Source organism: Mixophyes fleayi, chromosome 6 (assembly GCF_038048845.1).
Source record: "Mixophyes fleayi isolate aMixFle1 chromosome 6, aMixFle1.hap1, whole genome shotgun sequence".
Classification (NCBI taxonomy): Eukaryota; Metazoa; Chordata; class Amphibia; order Anura; family Limnodynastidae; genus Mixophyes; species Mixophyes fleayi.
In genome coordinates, this window is record NC_134407.1 from 226,261,461 (window position 1) to 226,275,974 (window position 14,514).

Consider the following 14,514-nt stretch of genomic DNA (forward strand, 5'->3'; position numbering starts at 1 on the left):
AATGAGAGTGTCCCTGTGGATAGCGAATGGCATGGTAGTCCTAGGATCATTATTTGATGACCAGGGGTTGATGTCTTTCACGCAAATCCAACACCAATTCCATATACCTGCGAGAGATTTTTACAAATACCTACAAATCAGACATTGGATATCCTCCCTCTCGAGATATAATCTGTCCCTACAGGCCCTTCCAGCCACGCTCCTCTCGAAACTTACGAAAGGAAATAATAGAGCTGGGATCACCTTTTGGTACGGAGTCACCTCCCCGGAGCCAATAGCCAAGTGCTCTAGTCAACTCCAGTGGGAATCAGATCTCCAGATAGCCCTCAGAGAGGACCAGTGGCAGGCAGTCTATGTAAATGCTTTTCGCATGTCCAAATGTTTAAACCACACTGAAATGTTCATCAAGCTAGTTAATAGACTTTACCTGACCCCCTCTAGAATCCATAAAATGTGGCCCTCCCAGTCTAAGCTGTGCTGGAGACAATGCTCGTTGGTTGGGGATTTGCTTCATATCTTTTGGACACGCCCGGTTTCGCGCTCTTTCTGGGCTCAGGTATTTGACCTAGCTAAGAGAGTGACCAAATTAGATCTTCCTCAGACCCCTGAGATTGCCCTTCTCCAGGTATATCCACCTCATGTCCCAAGACAGGCCTGTTATGTGTTTAATCATATACTTATTGCCGCCAGAGCCACCATAGCCCAGGCATGGAGAGCACCGCTCCCCCCCCCCTCTGTCAAAGGTAATTACCAAAGTCCAGTATGCATTTGAAATGGAAACACTAGATGTCCCTTATTCAATGAAACCATCTTCCCCATTGATGAAATGGTTTAAATGGCATGTCTACGTGACCGACGGGGGTGGGGCTCCAGTAAATAACCCTTCTTCTCCTCCCCCTGCTATTGGTGGATCTTTATCAATAGTTGCGCCCTGACTGAGTGTTTATGTTGGGTTTTCCTAGACCTAGGCCAGGTTTGGTGAGTTAGTTTAAAGTTCCACAGTAAACTGAATACTATATATTGTATACTGTCTGTAACTTGCAAATTCTATATTGGTGTGTTCGAACTCCACCCCCCCTTCCCCCCCCCCCTTTTTTTCTTTCTGTACCCGCCATTTACTTAAAAAGTTAATGCACCAGATTGTTTTCACTCTCATTGTTTTTATCATCAATCGTTTTTATTGAAATTTTTTAATATAATAACAATCTAAAAATCCAATTCATATTGCTCGTACCGGAAGGCAGTGTAAAACACGCATTGAACAAAGAGGTATGTATATGCACAATCCCTCACCACAGTCAGTTCCATATGTCCATGCGTGCTCACCACGATTCCGATTACACAGCAGTTAAAACCAACGCGTTTCGACCTGGATCGGTCTTTTTCAAGGTATGATGTTCTGTAATTCCAGCGTCCTTTTTATTCTCTTCCGAACACGCCCATTCTCCAAAATGAGGCTTGGTTATATGGCTTGAACGGAAGTTCCGGTATTCTATTGTGAGGGCCCGATGTACGTTTCCATTAGTACTTAACCAACTGTGCTACAATTGGACATTCTTTATTGTCCTCATTAAGTATATCCCGGAGAACGATCTGGGACTCACAAACAAATAAAAACACATACAAAAACAGAATAAATAAAAGAATAAACATAGCAGCATTCCCTCTTGGGATATCGCATACATGTTAGCACATATCTAAACCCATATTGGATGGGAGGTGTACAAGAAACTGTGACAATCAATGGATATAGATAATAAAAATGATGATATACTGTGTAGGACCTTACAAAAAATCAACAGACAGTGATAGATTTTAGGTTATCAGAATGTGTTTCATATATGAACATGGCGGCACCTCATATTCTGAAGGGAAGAGTTGGGTACATCAGGGTGTTCTTTGTCGATCAACACTAAGGTTCTGATTCATGTTGGAACGTAAGTGCCGTACATTGTGTGAAATAGTTCTGCACATGTTCCAATACTAATCTTACGCAAAAGAACGCAACTGCACGCAATTCATGTCTGAACATAACTGACACGGCTGCCTATGACTTGAGGAATGGAGCGGTGGCAGGAAGGATACATCTAACGTAGGCCAAGTACAGTAAGGGCGTGCCGAGGGTGTTCCGGCACTGATGCGGTCCATTTAAGTGATGGGTTTCTCATACGTAGGCTTGGTTTCACCCATATCATAGCGATGACTGATATGGTATAGTCTTTGTTTTAAAATCTACACATATGTGTGTCATAGAACATTCATATGTAAGATAGACATTGTATGTACACATTAAAAGCATCTTTACTTAAGTGTTCAATATTAAAATATATAAAACATTTTTAAATCCATTTTGTAATGGATTCTACTGTTAAAAGTTGTTAATTTATTTCAAAATATATATATTTTTAATGTGTTCTGATGTGATCTCATATTGCAGACGCTTGTGTTGGATGTAGTCAGTCATTTCACCTGTAAGTATCAGTTTACCAGTTTATGAGCTCATCGGCCGGAGAGAATAAGAGACACTGAAAGTTCTGTGTGTGCAATTAGCTCTGATTTATTGTTTACAAATTCACATACTTATAGCACTCTGGTTACACAAAATCACGTACTTCAGCAAACTAAGCCCCTATCTGTCTTATCTTCGTCTTAACCACTCATTGTGCATGATTTCCTTACACTGACCTTGCTACATTCTCACAGGAATTCTAAGTGGGCTGGTGGTTATCTCCTTTCTGCCATATCCAAGGTCATGGGCACAGCTCCTCGTAAACAACAAGATAATAAAGAATAACTTCTATAAACTAGCTGTATTTAAGCTGTACAAGGACAAAAGGGCTGACAGGTAACAAGATGGCGTCAGCTCAGTAAAATCACATTTCTCACTTGTGCATATGCTGCAGTATGTTTTGTGTATCTACATATGGCAAGTAACGTTTAGGCAGAGCGTACTTACACCTAGATTTAAATAGAATCTTATCTTGAGATATGTTTAGATTTAAGTATGGTCAGAACTATGGACAAGTTCCCTGCTCTTTTTTTAAACAAGCAACTTACGCACGAGTGGCGTTTGAACACGAGTCAGGCTCTTAGTGTGTAAATGTGCCTAATTATGCACGATTATCTAAAAGCTAGATTTAGTTTTGCAGGACACAATTACCTCAATAATGGCAGGGTTGAAGATGGAGTATTCAGGAGGATGGGGAACGTTATTCTGACCTGTAATATAGCGACATAAGAGTTCCGAACAGTATGAGTCCGTCATGAATCAAATAAAGACTTACTATAAAACAGACACAAAAGATCTCGGACCCGCCTGCTATAAATTCCAAATACAGTAAATGCCGAAACTTCACATTTACGTCATTTAATATAGCAACATTGGGATTTCCGTATTTAAAGCGGCAATGAAAGGTCCCGGCTCCTAACCCTTAGATGAGATTGTACAGTTACTGGTTTATAACATGACCGGCAGCCATGAGGTTTCTGGGCCCCATGATGTCCTAACACAATATCATTTCTCCAATATATTAAACAACTGAACTGTCAGGATTTCAGTGAAATAAATAAGGATAACTCTCTGATTCTAGTCTAAAGAGCAGGTGAGATAGGTTCTTATTATGTAGAAGAACAAGACATCCGGCTGTTGTAAGGAGATGATGGATCCATTTACCAGGAACATTTCTACCAGGAAAACCTAATCTGACAATTTCTGGACTCAGTGAGATAGTAACAGAGGTCCCAGATCTCATTATATGACCGGTCTCACAGCTTCAATTACAGAGCAACTGCAAACATGATGTAACAGTGGGCCTGATTCATTAAGGAAAGTTAAGTAAAAAATTGAGTAAGTAGTCTCCTTGACAAAACCATGTTACAAGACAAGAGGTACAAATTAGTTTTCTATTTTGCACATAAGTTAAATACTGTCGGTTTTTTACATAAATCAAAAATCAAACAGTACGACCGACCAGATGAAGCGATGATCGGCACTTTGGGATGACTTTGCATCATCGGGTAAGTATACACACTCATAGATATCTGGCCAATCAGTCATATATCGTTTGATTGGCCCGATAATCTGATCAAAACAGTGTAGTATGTACCCAGCTTTAGAAAATGGACAGCTTATCAATCTTGATTGATTTTCCATAAGACTGACCATTTCTTGTAAGTGATCTGATCTTTTTAAGACACTTTTTCATCTCCCCTTTCCTACAGGGGTTGGAGTCCCGGGAGGCCTGTAACACCTTTTACAACCACAATTACATCTTTCCTGTTTTGATTTTCATTGCTAAAATGTAACATTACTTTCCTGGGGAGTGTCACACAGACCCAATTTTATTATTAAGAAATCCAATATCAATTTAAGAATCTCCAGATAACAAACCCAGATATATCTTGTGTATTAGTTGAGCTATTGTCCACTTCCTCAACTTCTCTGTGTGACAGAATGCTTTATTCGACATATGGGGTGCCATTCGTCATGCTATTGAGTCATTCTACGTCGGTTCAACCAGGTGTGTCCACCGCCCATTTCAAATTTTAACAAAATTTTTTTAGTTAAGAGAGGATGTCCCAAACAACATTTTCTGCCAAATTTCACGACTGTCTGACTAGTAGTTTCCGAAATAGTGATGTTTCAATATATTAATCTATTAACTAATCGCAGCTTATTTTAGTTTACTTGAAGTATCATGGGTGTTTATTATGAAATCATTACAAAATTTGGATTGCTGTATCTGTCTTACGTTTCGAGTTACAGCAAAACTGCAAGCTTTTGGAACGGAATTAAAAACACATTTTAAATCAACATTAGCTATCCCAATTTTTTTAGGTGCTTTACATAGGTATACATTACTACCACAATCAGATTCAGCATGGTACTCTGTTTCATAGTGGAGAAAATAAAATAATGAAGTTGACATTTGATTTCTGTTGTACTGCATACATAATATACACAAGAAACCATGCTAGGTTAAAAACCATACCCAAAAAGTGAACAAAACTGAGGCAATGGAATAACCCTCCTATAGAGAAAGTGAAACTCTACAGAAACTGATGGGAAGGAGATTGCCTTTCAAAACTGAAACTTTCCAGAGAAAGAGAGGGAGACAGACAGAAAGATAGTCAATCATGGCAGCTGCTCCTCCAAAGTGCATGTTTGGTAATCTTTTAAATACTGACTGCCATATTAGTATCTACTCAAAAACCACTGGATTACATAGCTGGGACCATTTTACAGATGAGGAAAAAGAACTTCTGATTCTGAGAACTGACGTTTGAAATGCAACCAGTGCAGGGGGCGGATGGCAAATTTTAGCTTCGGGGGGCAAGCCTATTAGGGATGTTTTAAAGGAAAAATGCAGGGATCCCAGCCAAGTTAGCCCAATATTAGACCGGCCTGGGGGGGCAGATTGCCCCCCAGCTCAGCCTGACACTGAAACAGTGATTCTGGAACCTCGGTCTACTACCATCATGAAAAGGTACTGCTGTTAAACTGTGAAGAATTTCAGAACATATACTGTAATCCTTTCTTGTCTCACAATAGAGCCAGAAACAGCTTAAGAGTTGTGTCACTGAAGTGGGCCAAAGAGCATGGTGAGTGTCAACTTCATGCTGTTATTAAGCCAGGACAGAAACTTTGCTCACAAAGTAGAATTCAAATGTCACACTGTAAAGAACAAACAACCCTGGCATCACAGAGTTGGACAATTAAGCAGACTGCAGAAGAATTTAATGTCACAGAATACATGGTAAAATAATCAAGAAAATTTAAAGTAACCTATGGCATATTGGCAGTATCTAAAAAATATAGAGGGAAGGCTCTTCTTGTATAATTCGTTCATTAGGTACAGCAGTTTTATGAAGATGATGAATATTCTCGGATGTGCCCTGGAAAGAAAGCGTTTGTTTCTGTAAAGGTTACTACTGGGCTGGTACACCCGACCTCTTGCCTTCAGATCATGGTTGCTGTGGATGGTTCCCCCTGGCCTATCACACTGGTCAGAGCTGCAGGTAGTGGGCAGAGTGTTGGTACTGAAGTGCTGGGTCCCAACCTCAGAACAGCTGGATAATGGATTAGATTGGGTCTAGTCTGTAGGTCACAGGAATTACAGCAGGTAAGTAGTTGTCAAAGCGGGTTTCTTAAGCAGTGATGTTTTATTAGCTCAGGAAGTCCTGAATAGGACAGTTACATACACTGGTGATATCCAGATAGGTGCATATGGAATAATAAATTACATGGTAAGACAGTGTTCATTTTTATACAGTTTTGGGCACAGCCTGGCAGGGTGTAAACCAGCCCCCTTTTTCGACCAGGCCCCAAAACGTTTGAAATATTTAATTCAAAGACTAACATCAGAATGTGAGATGTTCTTTAAACTTGGATCTTAAATGCAATGCAAACTTAACAAAATTTTAACTAATCTGTTATAACGTAATACTTGTATCCTGAGTCTACACAACAGGTTCCTGTCTCTAACGACGTGACAACAGGTAACGACCTCCTGGTGGGCATTCAAGTGCAAAAACTTTTTGACCTTATGCTTCCATAAGGATGACTTCAACATTCAAGCAGAATGGATTTTTTTTCACACATTTCATGTTGACTCCAAGCGATGGCACTGGAGGGGAAGTTAAAGATATAGCCACCCGCACCAGTCTGCAAGCAGTGGAAACCCATCACATCTTTACACCTTTGGACCTGTATAACTGGGCAAACAAAAATGTAAATAGCATAAAGTTTTTCTATGTGTCACAAATTGAAATACAGTCATGGCCAAAAGTTTTGAGAATGACACAAGTATTAGTTATCACAGTTTGCTGCTTCAGTGTTTTTAGATCTTTTTGTCAGATGTTGCTATGTTATATTGAAGTAAAATTACAAACATTTCATATGTGTCAAAGGCTTTTATTGACAATTACATTAAGTTTATGCAAAGAATCAATATTTGCAGTGTTGACCCTTCTTTTTGAAGACCTGCAATTCGCCCTGGCATGCTGTCAATCAACTTCTGGGCCACATACTGACTGACGGCCGCCCATTCTTGTCTAATCAATGCTTGGAGATTGTCAGAATTTGGGTTTTTGCTTGTCCACCGGCCTCTTGAGGATTGACCACAAGTTCTCAATGGGATTAAGGTCTGGGGAGTTTCCTGGCCATGGACTCAAAATTTCGATGTTTTGATCCCCGACCCAATTAGTTATCACTTTTGCCTTATGGCAAGGTGCTCCATCATGCTGGAAAAAGCATTGTTCGTCACCAAACTGTTCTTGGATGGTTGGGAGAAGTTTCTCTTGGAGGATGTTTTGGTACCATTCTTTATTCATGGCTGTGTTCTTAGGCAAAATTGTGAGTGGTCTAAAAACATTGAAGCAGCAAACTTTGAGAAAACCAATACTTGTGTCATTCTCAAAACTTTTGGCCATGAATGTACAAGACTGAAAAAGCAAGCTGCATAGCCATCCAGAAACAGCAAAGACTGTGGCGGAAACATGTACTCATCACAGATTAGATTAGTAATGATGAGCTACACATTTATCGATTGTCATCAGACGACACAAACACAGGAACCAGAGTTAGTGTCACTATGACCACAGTCACAAAAAATGGAGACAAAAGTGATCTGCATCCTGGAACATAGATAGCAGCAGTGTATGATATCATCTGGTACATTGGGTATATCATTCAATGTAATGAGGAGGAACAAGATGTGCTGGTACACTTCATGAAACCAAACCAATCAACAAATGTGCTGTCCTGGCCTTCAAGAGATGATAAGTGTTTTGTTCCTTTTATTCACGTCCCCTGTGTAACGGAAGTGCCCACTATCCAAGGAAGTACTGGGAGGCAGTATACACTTTCTGCTGTCACTATAAGGAGAATTACAGACTGTTACAACAGGTTCCAAACAAGGGAAAAATAATGAGATTGTCGACTCAACTTCAGTTATGTTTAAGTTTTTAAATTTCATGGTTTCGTGTGTAAAGTGTGTATATGGTACAACAATAATCGAACGTTAACATCATTATTTTTTTCTCCACTATGAAACAGAGCACTATGCTGATTTTGTTGCAATGTTAAGTACCTAAAAAAACTGGGATAACATATAATGTTGATTTAACCTACCGTTTTTAATTCTGTTCCTGTAGCTCAAAACATAAGGCAGATACAGTACTTTAGTTTGGATTTGGGAGGAAAAGTTACTTTAGGGGTCCAAATTTTGTAGTGATTCCTTAGTAACCACTCGTGATACTTCAAATAAACTGGAATAAAGAAGCCGCGATTAGTAAATAGATTAATACATTGAGAAATCAGTATTTCAGAAACTAACAGTTGAGATATTTGCCATCATTCAATTCAGTCCTTGTCCCATTGGAGATTACAGTCAATCTTCTTTACCACACATACACACACACACACACACACACACTAAGGTCCATTTATGTCAGCTGCCAATTGTGTATGTTTGTGGACTGTGGGAGAAAACCGATGTAAACACACGAAAAACATACAATTTCCACACAGAGTCCTGGTCGTCTTAACTCAGTCCTTTGAGGCCGCGATACTAACAACTGTGCCACCTTGCTCTTCCTTATAACCTGTTAATTACCACAGGGGGTTTACGTACTTGTATAGGAAGTCTTGTTCAATTTGAACATAGGGATAATAATGTCTGTCATTCCACAGTAGTGGAAAAGACATCCAATCAGTGTGAGACACCCAGCAGCCATCCCTCTGTGTCAGGAGGATTGAGCAGGACCCAGGGCCCCATCACGGTGCCTCCACCTCACTCACTGATACATGAGAGAGACAATGACCAGAAGATCCTGGAACTGACCAACAAGATCATTCAGCTGCTGACTGGAGAGGTGACTGCTGGGAATGGGACATTATACAGTAACACCAGGGGATGTGTCTGGGTGATGACCATTGTTTGTGTCAGGTTCCTGTAAGGTGGATGATGTCACTGTCTATTTCATGCAGGAGGGGGAGTATATATAGGAGGACACAAGGATCTGTACAAGGACGAGATGATGGAGAATCACCAGCCCCTCACATCACTGGGTAAGAGGAGATTTTAGTTTATTATATAGGGGAGAAGTGTTTTGAGAACCACCATAAAAAGCCGAAAAACTCCACATAATTTTGTGTTTTCATTTTAAGCAGGGGAGAGTGCCAGGGGACATAATACCAGGGTTTCAGAGATGCAGGAGAACGATTTATATAATGTAGTTGGAGAGGGGGAACAATTGTAATAATGAGTTTAGCTATAGGTAGCTATCACTACCAATCCACACCTTTTCCTGGCAGTTCCAAACCTTTCTGCCACCCACTATCTATTTCATGGTAGGTCCCATCTATGGCCCTAATACCACCACTGATTAAAAAGGAATCTGATGTGTTGCTTCCATAATAGAGAAGCATATTTGGTTTCTGTGTAAGACAGTGGGTGGGACAGGAACCTGCTAAAGTCTTGATAAAAAATGTGGAAGGCCACCAAATTCTGTGGGGGCACCATGACGGCTATCAGATTTTTAACTATTTTGGTTTTAAGTGAAAAGCCTGGAAAGTTCTTAGTTGGGGTTTCGGGCATTTTTATTTAAAATATGAATCCCTAATTATGATACATAATGGCAGACAGCATTACTGTGTTATATTATGTGAAATTAGTAGTTCGGATAACATGACATTTTGTACATCTAACCACCATACTTTTTTCCAACAGAACGATCTAAAGATCCATCTGCTCATATTAAGGAGGAATCTGTCTCATGTGAAGGAGGAAACCTCACAGTCACTGACATTTGTATACCCACAGATCATACACAATATACATCTACTGATATTAAGGAGGAATCAGTCTTATGTGAAGGAGGAAACCTCAAAGTCACTGACGTTTATACAACCACAGATCATACACAATATACATCTACTGATATTAAGGAGGATTCAGTCTCATGGGATGGAGGAAACCTCACAGACACTGACATTTATACACCCATAGACCATACAGAATATTCATATACTCATATTGAGGAATCTGTCTCATGTGAAGGAGGAAATCCCACAGCCAGTGACATTTATACACCCACAGATCATACACAATATACATCTACTGATATTAAGGAGGAATCAGGATCTACTTCCATTGATGAGAAATGTTTTTATGACAGGTTAAGTTTCATTAAACATAAAAAGATGGGTAAAAGCAATCGCATTGTAAAGAAATCTTGGTCTTGCTCAGAATGTGGAAAATATTTCATAAAAAAATTGCTTCTACTTAATCATCGAAGAATCCATATGGGAGAGAGACTATATTCTTGCTCTGAATGTGGGAAATGTTTTAGATATAATTCATATCTTCTTAGACAACAGAGAATCCATACAGGAGAGAGACCATATCCTTGCCCTGAATGTGGGAAATGTTTTACACATAAATCAGAACTTGTAATACATCAGTTAATTTACTCGGGAGTACACCCATATTCTTGCGCAGTGTGTGGGAAAAGGTTTAGAACTAATGCAAAACTTGTTGCACATCAGAGAAACCACACAGGAATACACCCATATTCGTGCACAGTGTGTGGCAAAGGATGTAGAAGTAATTCACTACTTGAGGTACATCAGAGAATTCATACAGGAGAAACCATATTCTTGCTCTGAATATGGGAACTGTTTTACATGCAATTCAGCACTTGTTAGACACCAGAGAAGTCATACAGGGGAGAAACCATGTTGCTCTGAATGTGGAAAATGTTTTTCTTATAATTCAGCGCATATGAGAATTCATACCGGGGTACATCCCTATTCATGCTCTGAGTGTGGGAAAGGTTATTGAAATAGTACACATCTTGTTGTACATCAGAGAATTCACACTGGAGAGAAACCATACTCATGCTCTGAATGTGGGAAAGGGTTTAGAAGTAATTCACATCTTGTTATACATCTGAGAATTCACATTGGAGAGAAACCATATTCTTGCTCTGAATGTGGGAAATGTTTTACATGTAATTCAGCTCTTGTTAAACATCAGAGAATTCACACAGTAAAGAAACCATTTTCTTGCTCTGAATGTGAAAAAGGTTTTAAATGGAATTCAGAACTTGTTGTACATCAGAGAATTCACACAGGAGAGAATCCATATTCATGCTCTGAATGTGGGAAATGTTTCAAAAGTCATTCAAAACTTGTTGGCCACCAGAGTATTCACAACAGGGAGAAAACATAGTCTTGACCTGAATGTGGGAAATGTCTGGTTATACATCAGAGAATCCAGCTTTGCATGTTGTGAATCTTTTACTTATAATGCAGAACTTGTACATCAGAAAACTCATACAGGAGAGAGATCATATTCTTGCTTTGAATGTGGTAATTGTTTTGTGACCAAATGTGGTCTATCTAAACACAAAAAGTAACATTTTAGAAATTGACAAATTAAAAATGAAGTTGAATTAAAAATAGAGTTGCCAAAATGTCTATTGATATTATGTAGACGTTCCTATAGGGGTCCAGCTGGGCAAAGTATTCCCTCAGTTGTAAACGGAGGATATATTTCACCTTTGCATTCTAGCTGGTCCATTGTGCAATATGATGTAGCACATGCCCTTGTGTTTCTAACTCCCATTGCCCTATAGATTGTAAGCTTGTGAGCTTACAATCTCTGTCTGTTTGTATTACCCAGTATTGTTTTAATAATGTTTGTTCCCAATTGTAAAGCACTCTGGAATTTGCTGGCACTATATAAATAATTGATGATGGTTATATATTTTCCAGTGGAGTCCCAGGGTAAATATTATCCCACAGGTATCGTCACAAGTGTATTTAAGCTGTAAAATTTTGCTTTAAAACTTACGGACTTATGGGCATAGTTGTAACTGTTTCTTGCTAATTTCATTTATCTCACAGCAAAACAACTTGAGAAACTGTCACTCACCGGACCGTGAGTGCCTCTTCACTGGTGCGTGGCTCTCCAGTATTCCTGCCAGCACCTATCCTGAACCGTGGCCGCCCCCCATCCTGATGGTCTGCGCATGCGCAGTTCCTAAGAACTCTTCTGACCTTTGCTTTTAGTTAATTGGTTGATCAGGCAACGCTCCCTATTTAAAGCACCTGTGTTCATTACCTCGTTGCCTGATCTTGGAGTCTCATTCCCTGTGAGTCTCTGAAGGTGTTCCTGTGTACTTCTCCGTGTCTTCAGCTTCCTGCTGATTCCTGCTCAACTCATTGCCGGTTTCCAGACCGCTTCAAGTCTCCTGTGTTCTACTATGTCTTCAGTTCCCTGCTGATTCCTGCCGGTTTCCAGACCGCTACAAGTCTCCCGTGTTCTACTATGTCTTCAGTTCCCTGCTGATTCCTGCTCTAATCATCTGCGGCTTCCAGTCCGCTATTACCTCCAGTGTTCTACTCGTGTTCGCTATCTCCAGTGATTCCTGCATTGCTCATCGTTGTTCTACCCGTGTCAAGTTCTCTGCTTGTGTGCTGACCCGGACCCTGATTACCGCTACCACTCACCTGTGGTTTCTTACTCGTGCTGGCGTGCAGCCGCTCAGCTGTTCCTGTATCCTCTCGTGGACAGCCTGCTCAGCTGAACGGCGGTATGCTTACTTTCTATTGACTGTATTCGTTTACTGCATATCCGCTTGGACTGTTCTCCACTTACCCACGGAATCCTCTATCTCCCTGAGACTGTGTTATTACTCCGCATATCTGCTGGGAAGTTTACCTCTTTGTTCAGTCGTGAGATACATATGCTAATTGACCTTCTGCTATTAGCCTGGATTCCAGTAGTGAATTTGTCTCTGTCAAGCAGCGCCTGCCACACCAACATAGACTTGTGCATATTGTTTGGGATCAAGTTCCTTGTGCTCTCAGTGTCTACATTCTATGTTTCCACTCATCAACACTTGTACACCTCCTCACCTATTAACCAGTGGTACAACTTGCTATACGCAGACCACTGACTTCCCCGCTACCTACCTGCACCTGGACAAGTCTCTTCACCATAAGCAGTGGTACAACTTGCTATACGCAGACCACTGACTTCCCCACTACCTACCTGCACCTGGACAAGTCTCTTCACCATAAGCAGTGGTACAACTTGCTATACGCAGAACACTGACTTCACCGCTACCTACCTGCACCTGGACAAGTCTCTTCACCATAAGCAGTGGTACAACTTGCTATACACAGACCACTGACATCCCCGCTACCTACCTGCACCTGGACAAGTCTCTTCACCATAAGCAGTGGTATAACTTGCTGTACGCAGACCACTGACTTCCCTGTTACCTTCCTGCACTTCTTCACGTCCATCAAGATCCTCGTGTTCATATCTACCTAATCATTAACCAGATTGCTGCTAGTCATTGACTTTTCTATTTGCATCCTCTCACCATCTGCTGAGTCATATGTTCCGCTAGTCACCCTGCTACCAGAGGACCACTGTGTAACCCACACTACTCTGGTAAGATCATCATCTAGTGATATCCTGGGCAAAGACTCCTAGTGCCCGTGACAGTAACATTGTGGACAGTTTACAATTGCCTATATAACTCCAATAAATTGCTTTATATGTAAATTCATTTTCATGTAAGTCTTAATAGAAGACAGAGTGTACAAATAAACAATATGCAGTTGTAATTTCTTATACATTCAAGAAGGTGTTAATCTACTCTTTTATTCTTGTGTAGGATATAAGTTTCTCTAGTTCAGCTTTTGATAGACATCAGATATTTCACCCAGGATAAACTGTATTCATATTGCTTGTGGAAATTGTTCTGTGAACAAAAAGCAATCTGTACACATGAGAACATCCACAGGCAAAAGACGTGTTCGTTAAACCAGACATTGTTAAAACTGAATTTATGTCATAAACGAGGATTTGGCTTTGGAGTATTGAAACAGAGTTATAATCTGAGGCTACAGTAACATTTGCAGAACCTTAGAAGTGTTCACCAATAGGAACTGACTTTCCGTTTTAAGAACGTGATGTGATCCCTCATACTCTGATGCCCCCATGACTTAAACTCCAGTAGTTCAAACTTACTTAAGCAGGATCTAAATTTATAAAGGACGAGATACACTATCAAGCAATAATATTAATAAAATTAACAGTGGCTCACCAAAATGTGAAGGACTTTGTAACTCACCCATGAAAGAGAGTGCTGTTGCTGCTGAAGCTGGATGAAGAAGCAAGCTGCCAGAGTGTTCAGCAGCAGTCATTTCCCCTTCTAATGTTGACAGACTCAACAGGTGGAAATATTCCTTAAACTGGCATGAAAAGCAGATGGGAAATCCTGGACTGAGTCACTGTCAAACTTCAGAAGCAAGTTGTAGATACCAAGATCCGATAAGTAAAGCAGGGTTCATTGGCAGGCAAGCAACAAACGTAATTCATTTTCCAAAGCAAGAGTTGTGGGCAGGGAGAAATCAAGGGTAATCCCTTCTCCAAAGCCAGGTTTGTTGACAGGTAGAAGACAAGAGTTATACAGGGTCACAGGAGCTGAGAA

At 40.3% G+C, this 14,514-nt stretch overlaps 1 protein-coding gene across 22 annotated transcripts in view; it reads left to right on the forward strand.

Annotated features, from left to right (window-relative positions):
- Positions 1-14,514, forward strand: part of LOC142160072 (uncharacterized) — a 1,559,230-nt gene that overhangs the window by 1,090,069 nt on the left and 454,647 nt on the right. Inside the window, exon 1 of one of the 22 annotated variants that reach the window (XM_075214975.1) lies at positions 8,773-8,874. The exons of 20 other annotated variants lie outside the window; for them this stretch is intronic. Coding sequence is in view for 1 of the 2 variants with exons in the window: in XM_075214976.1 (XP_075071077.1) it covers positions 9,037-9,070 (34 nt within the window). In the remaining variant the exon portion in view is untranslated. Of the gene's footprint in view, positions 1-8,772; positions 8,875-8,993; positions 9,071-14,514 lie in introns of those variants that run through there. One more of the 22 variants, XM_075214976.1, reaches the window with a different exon arrangement.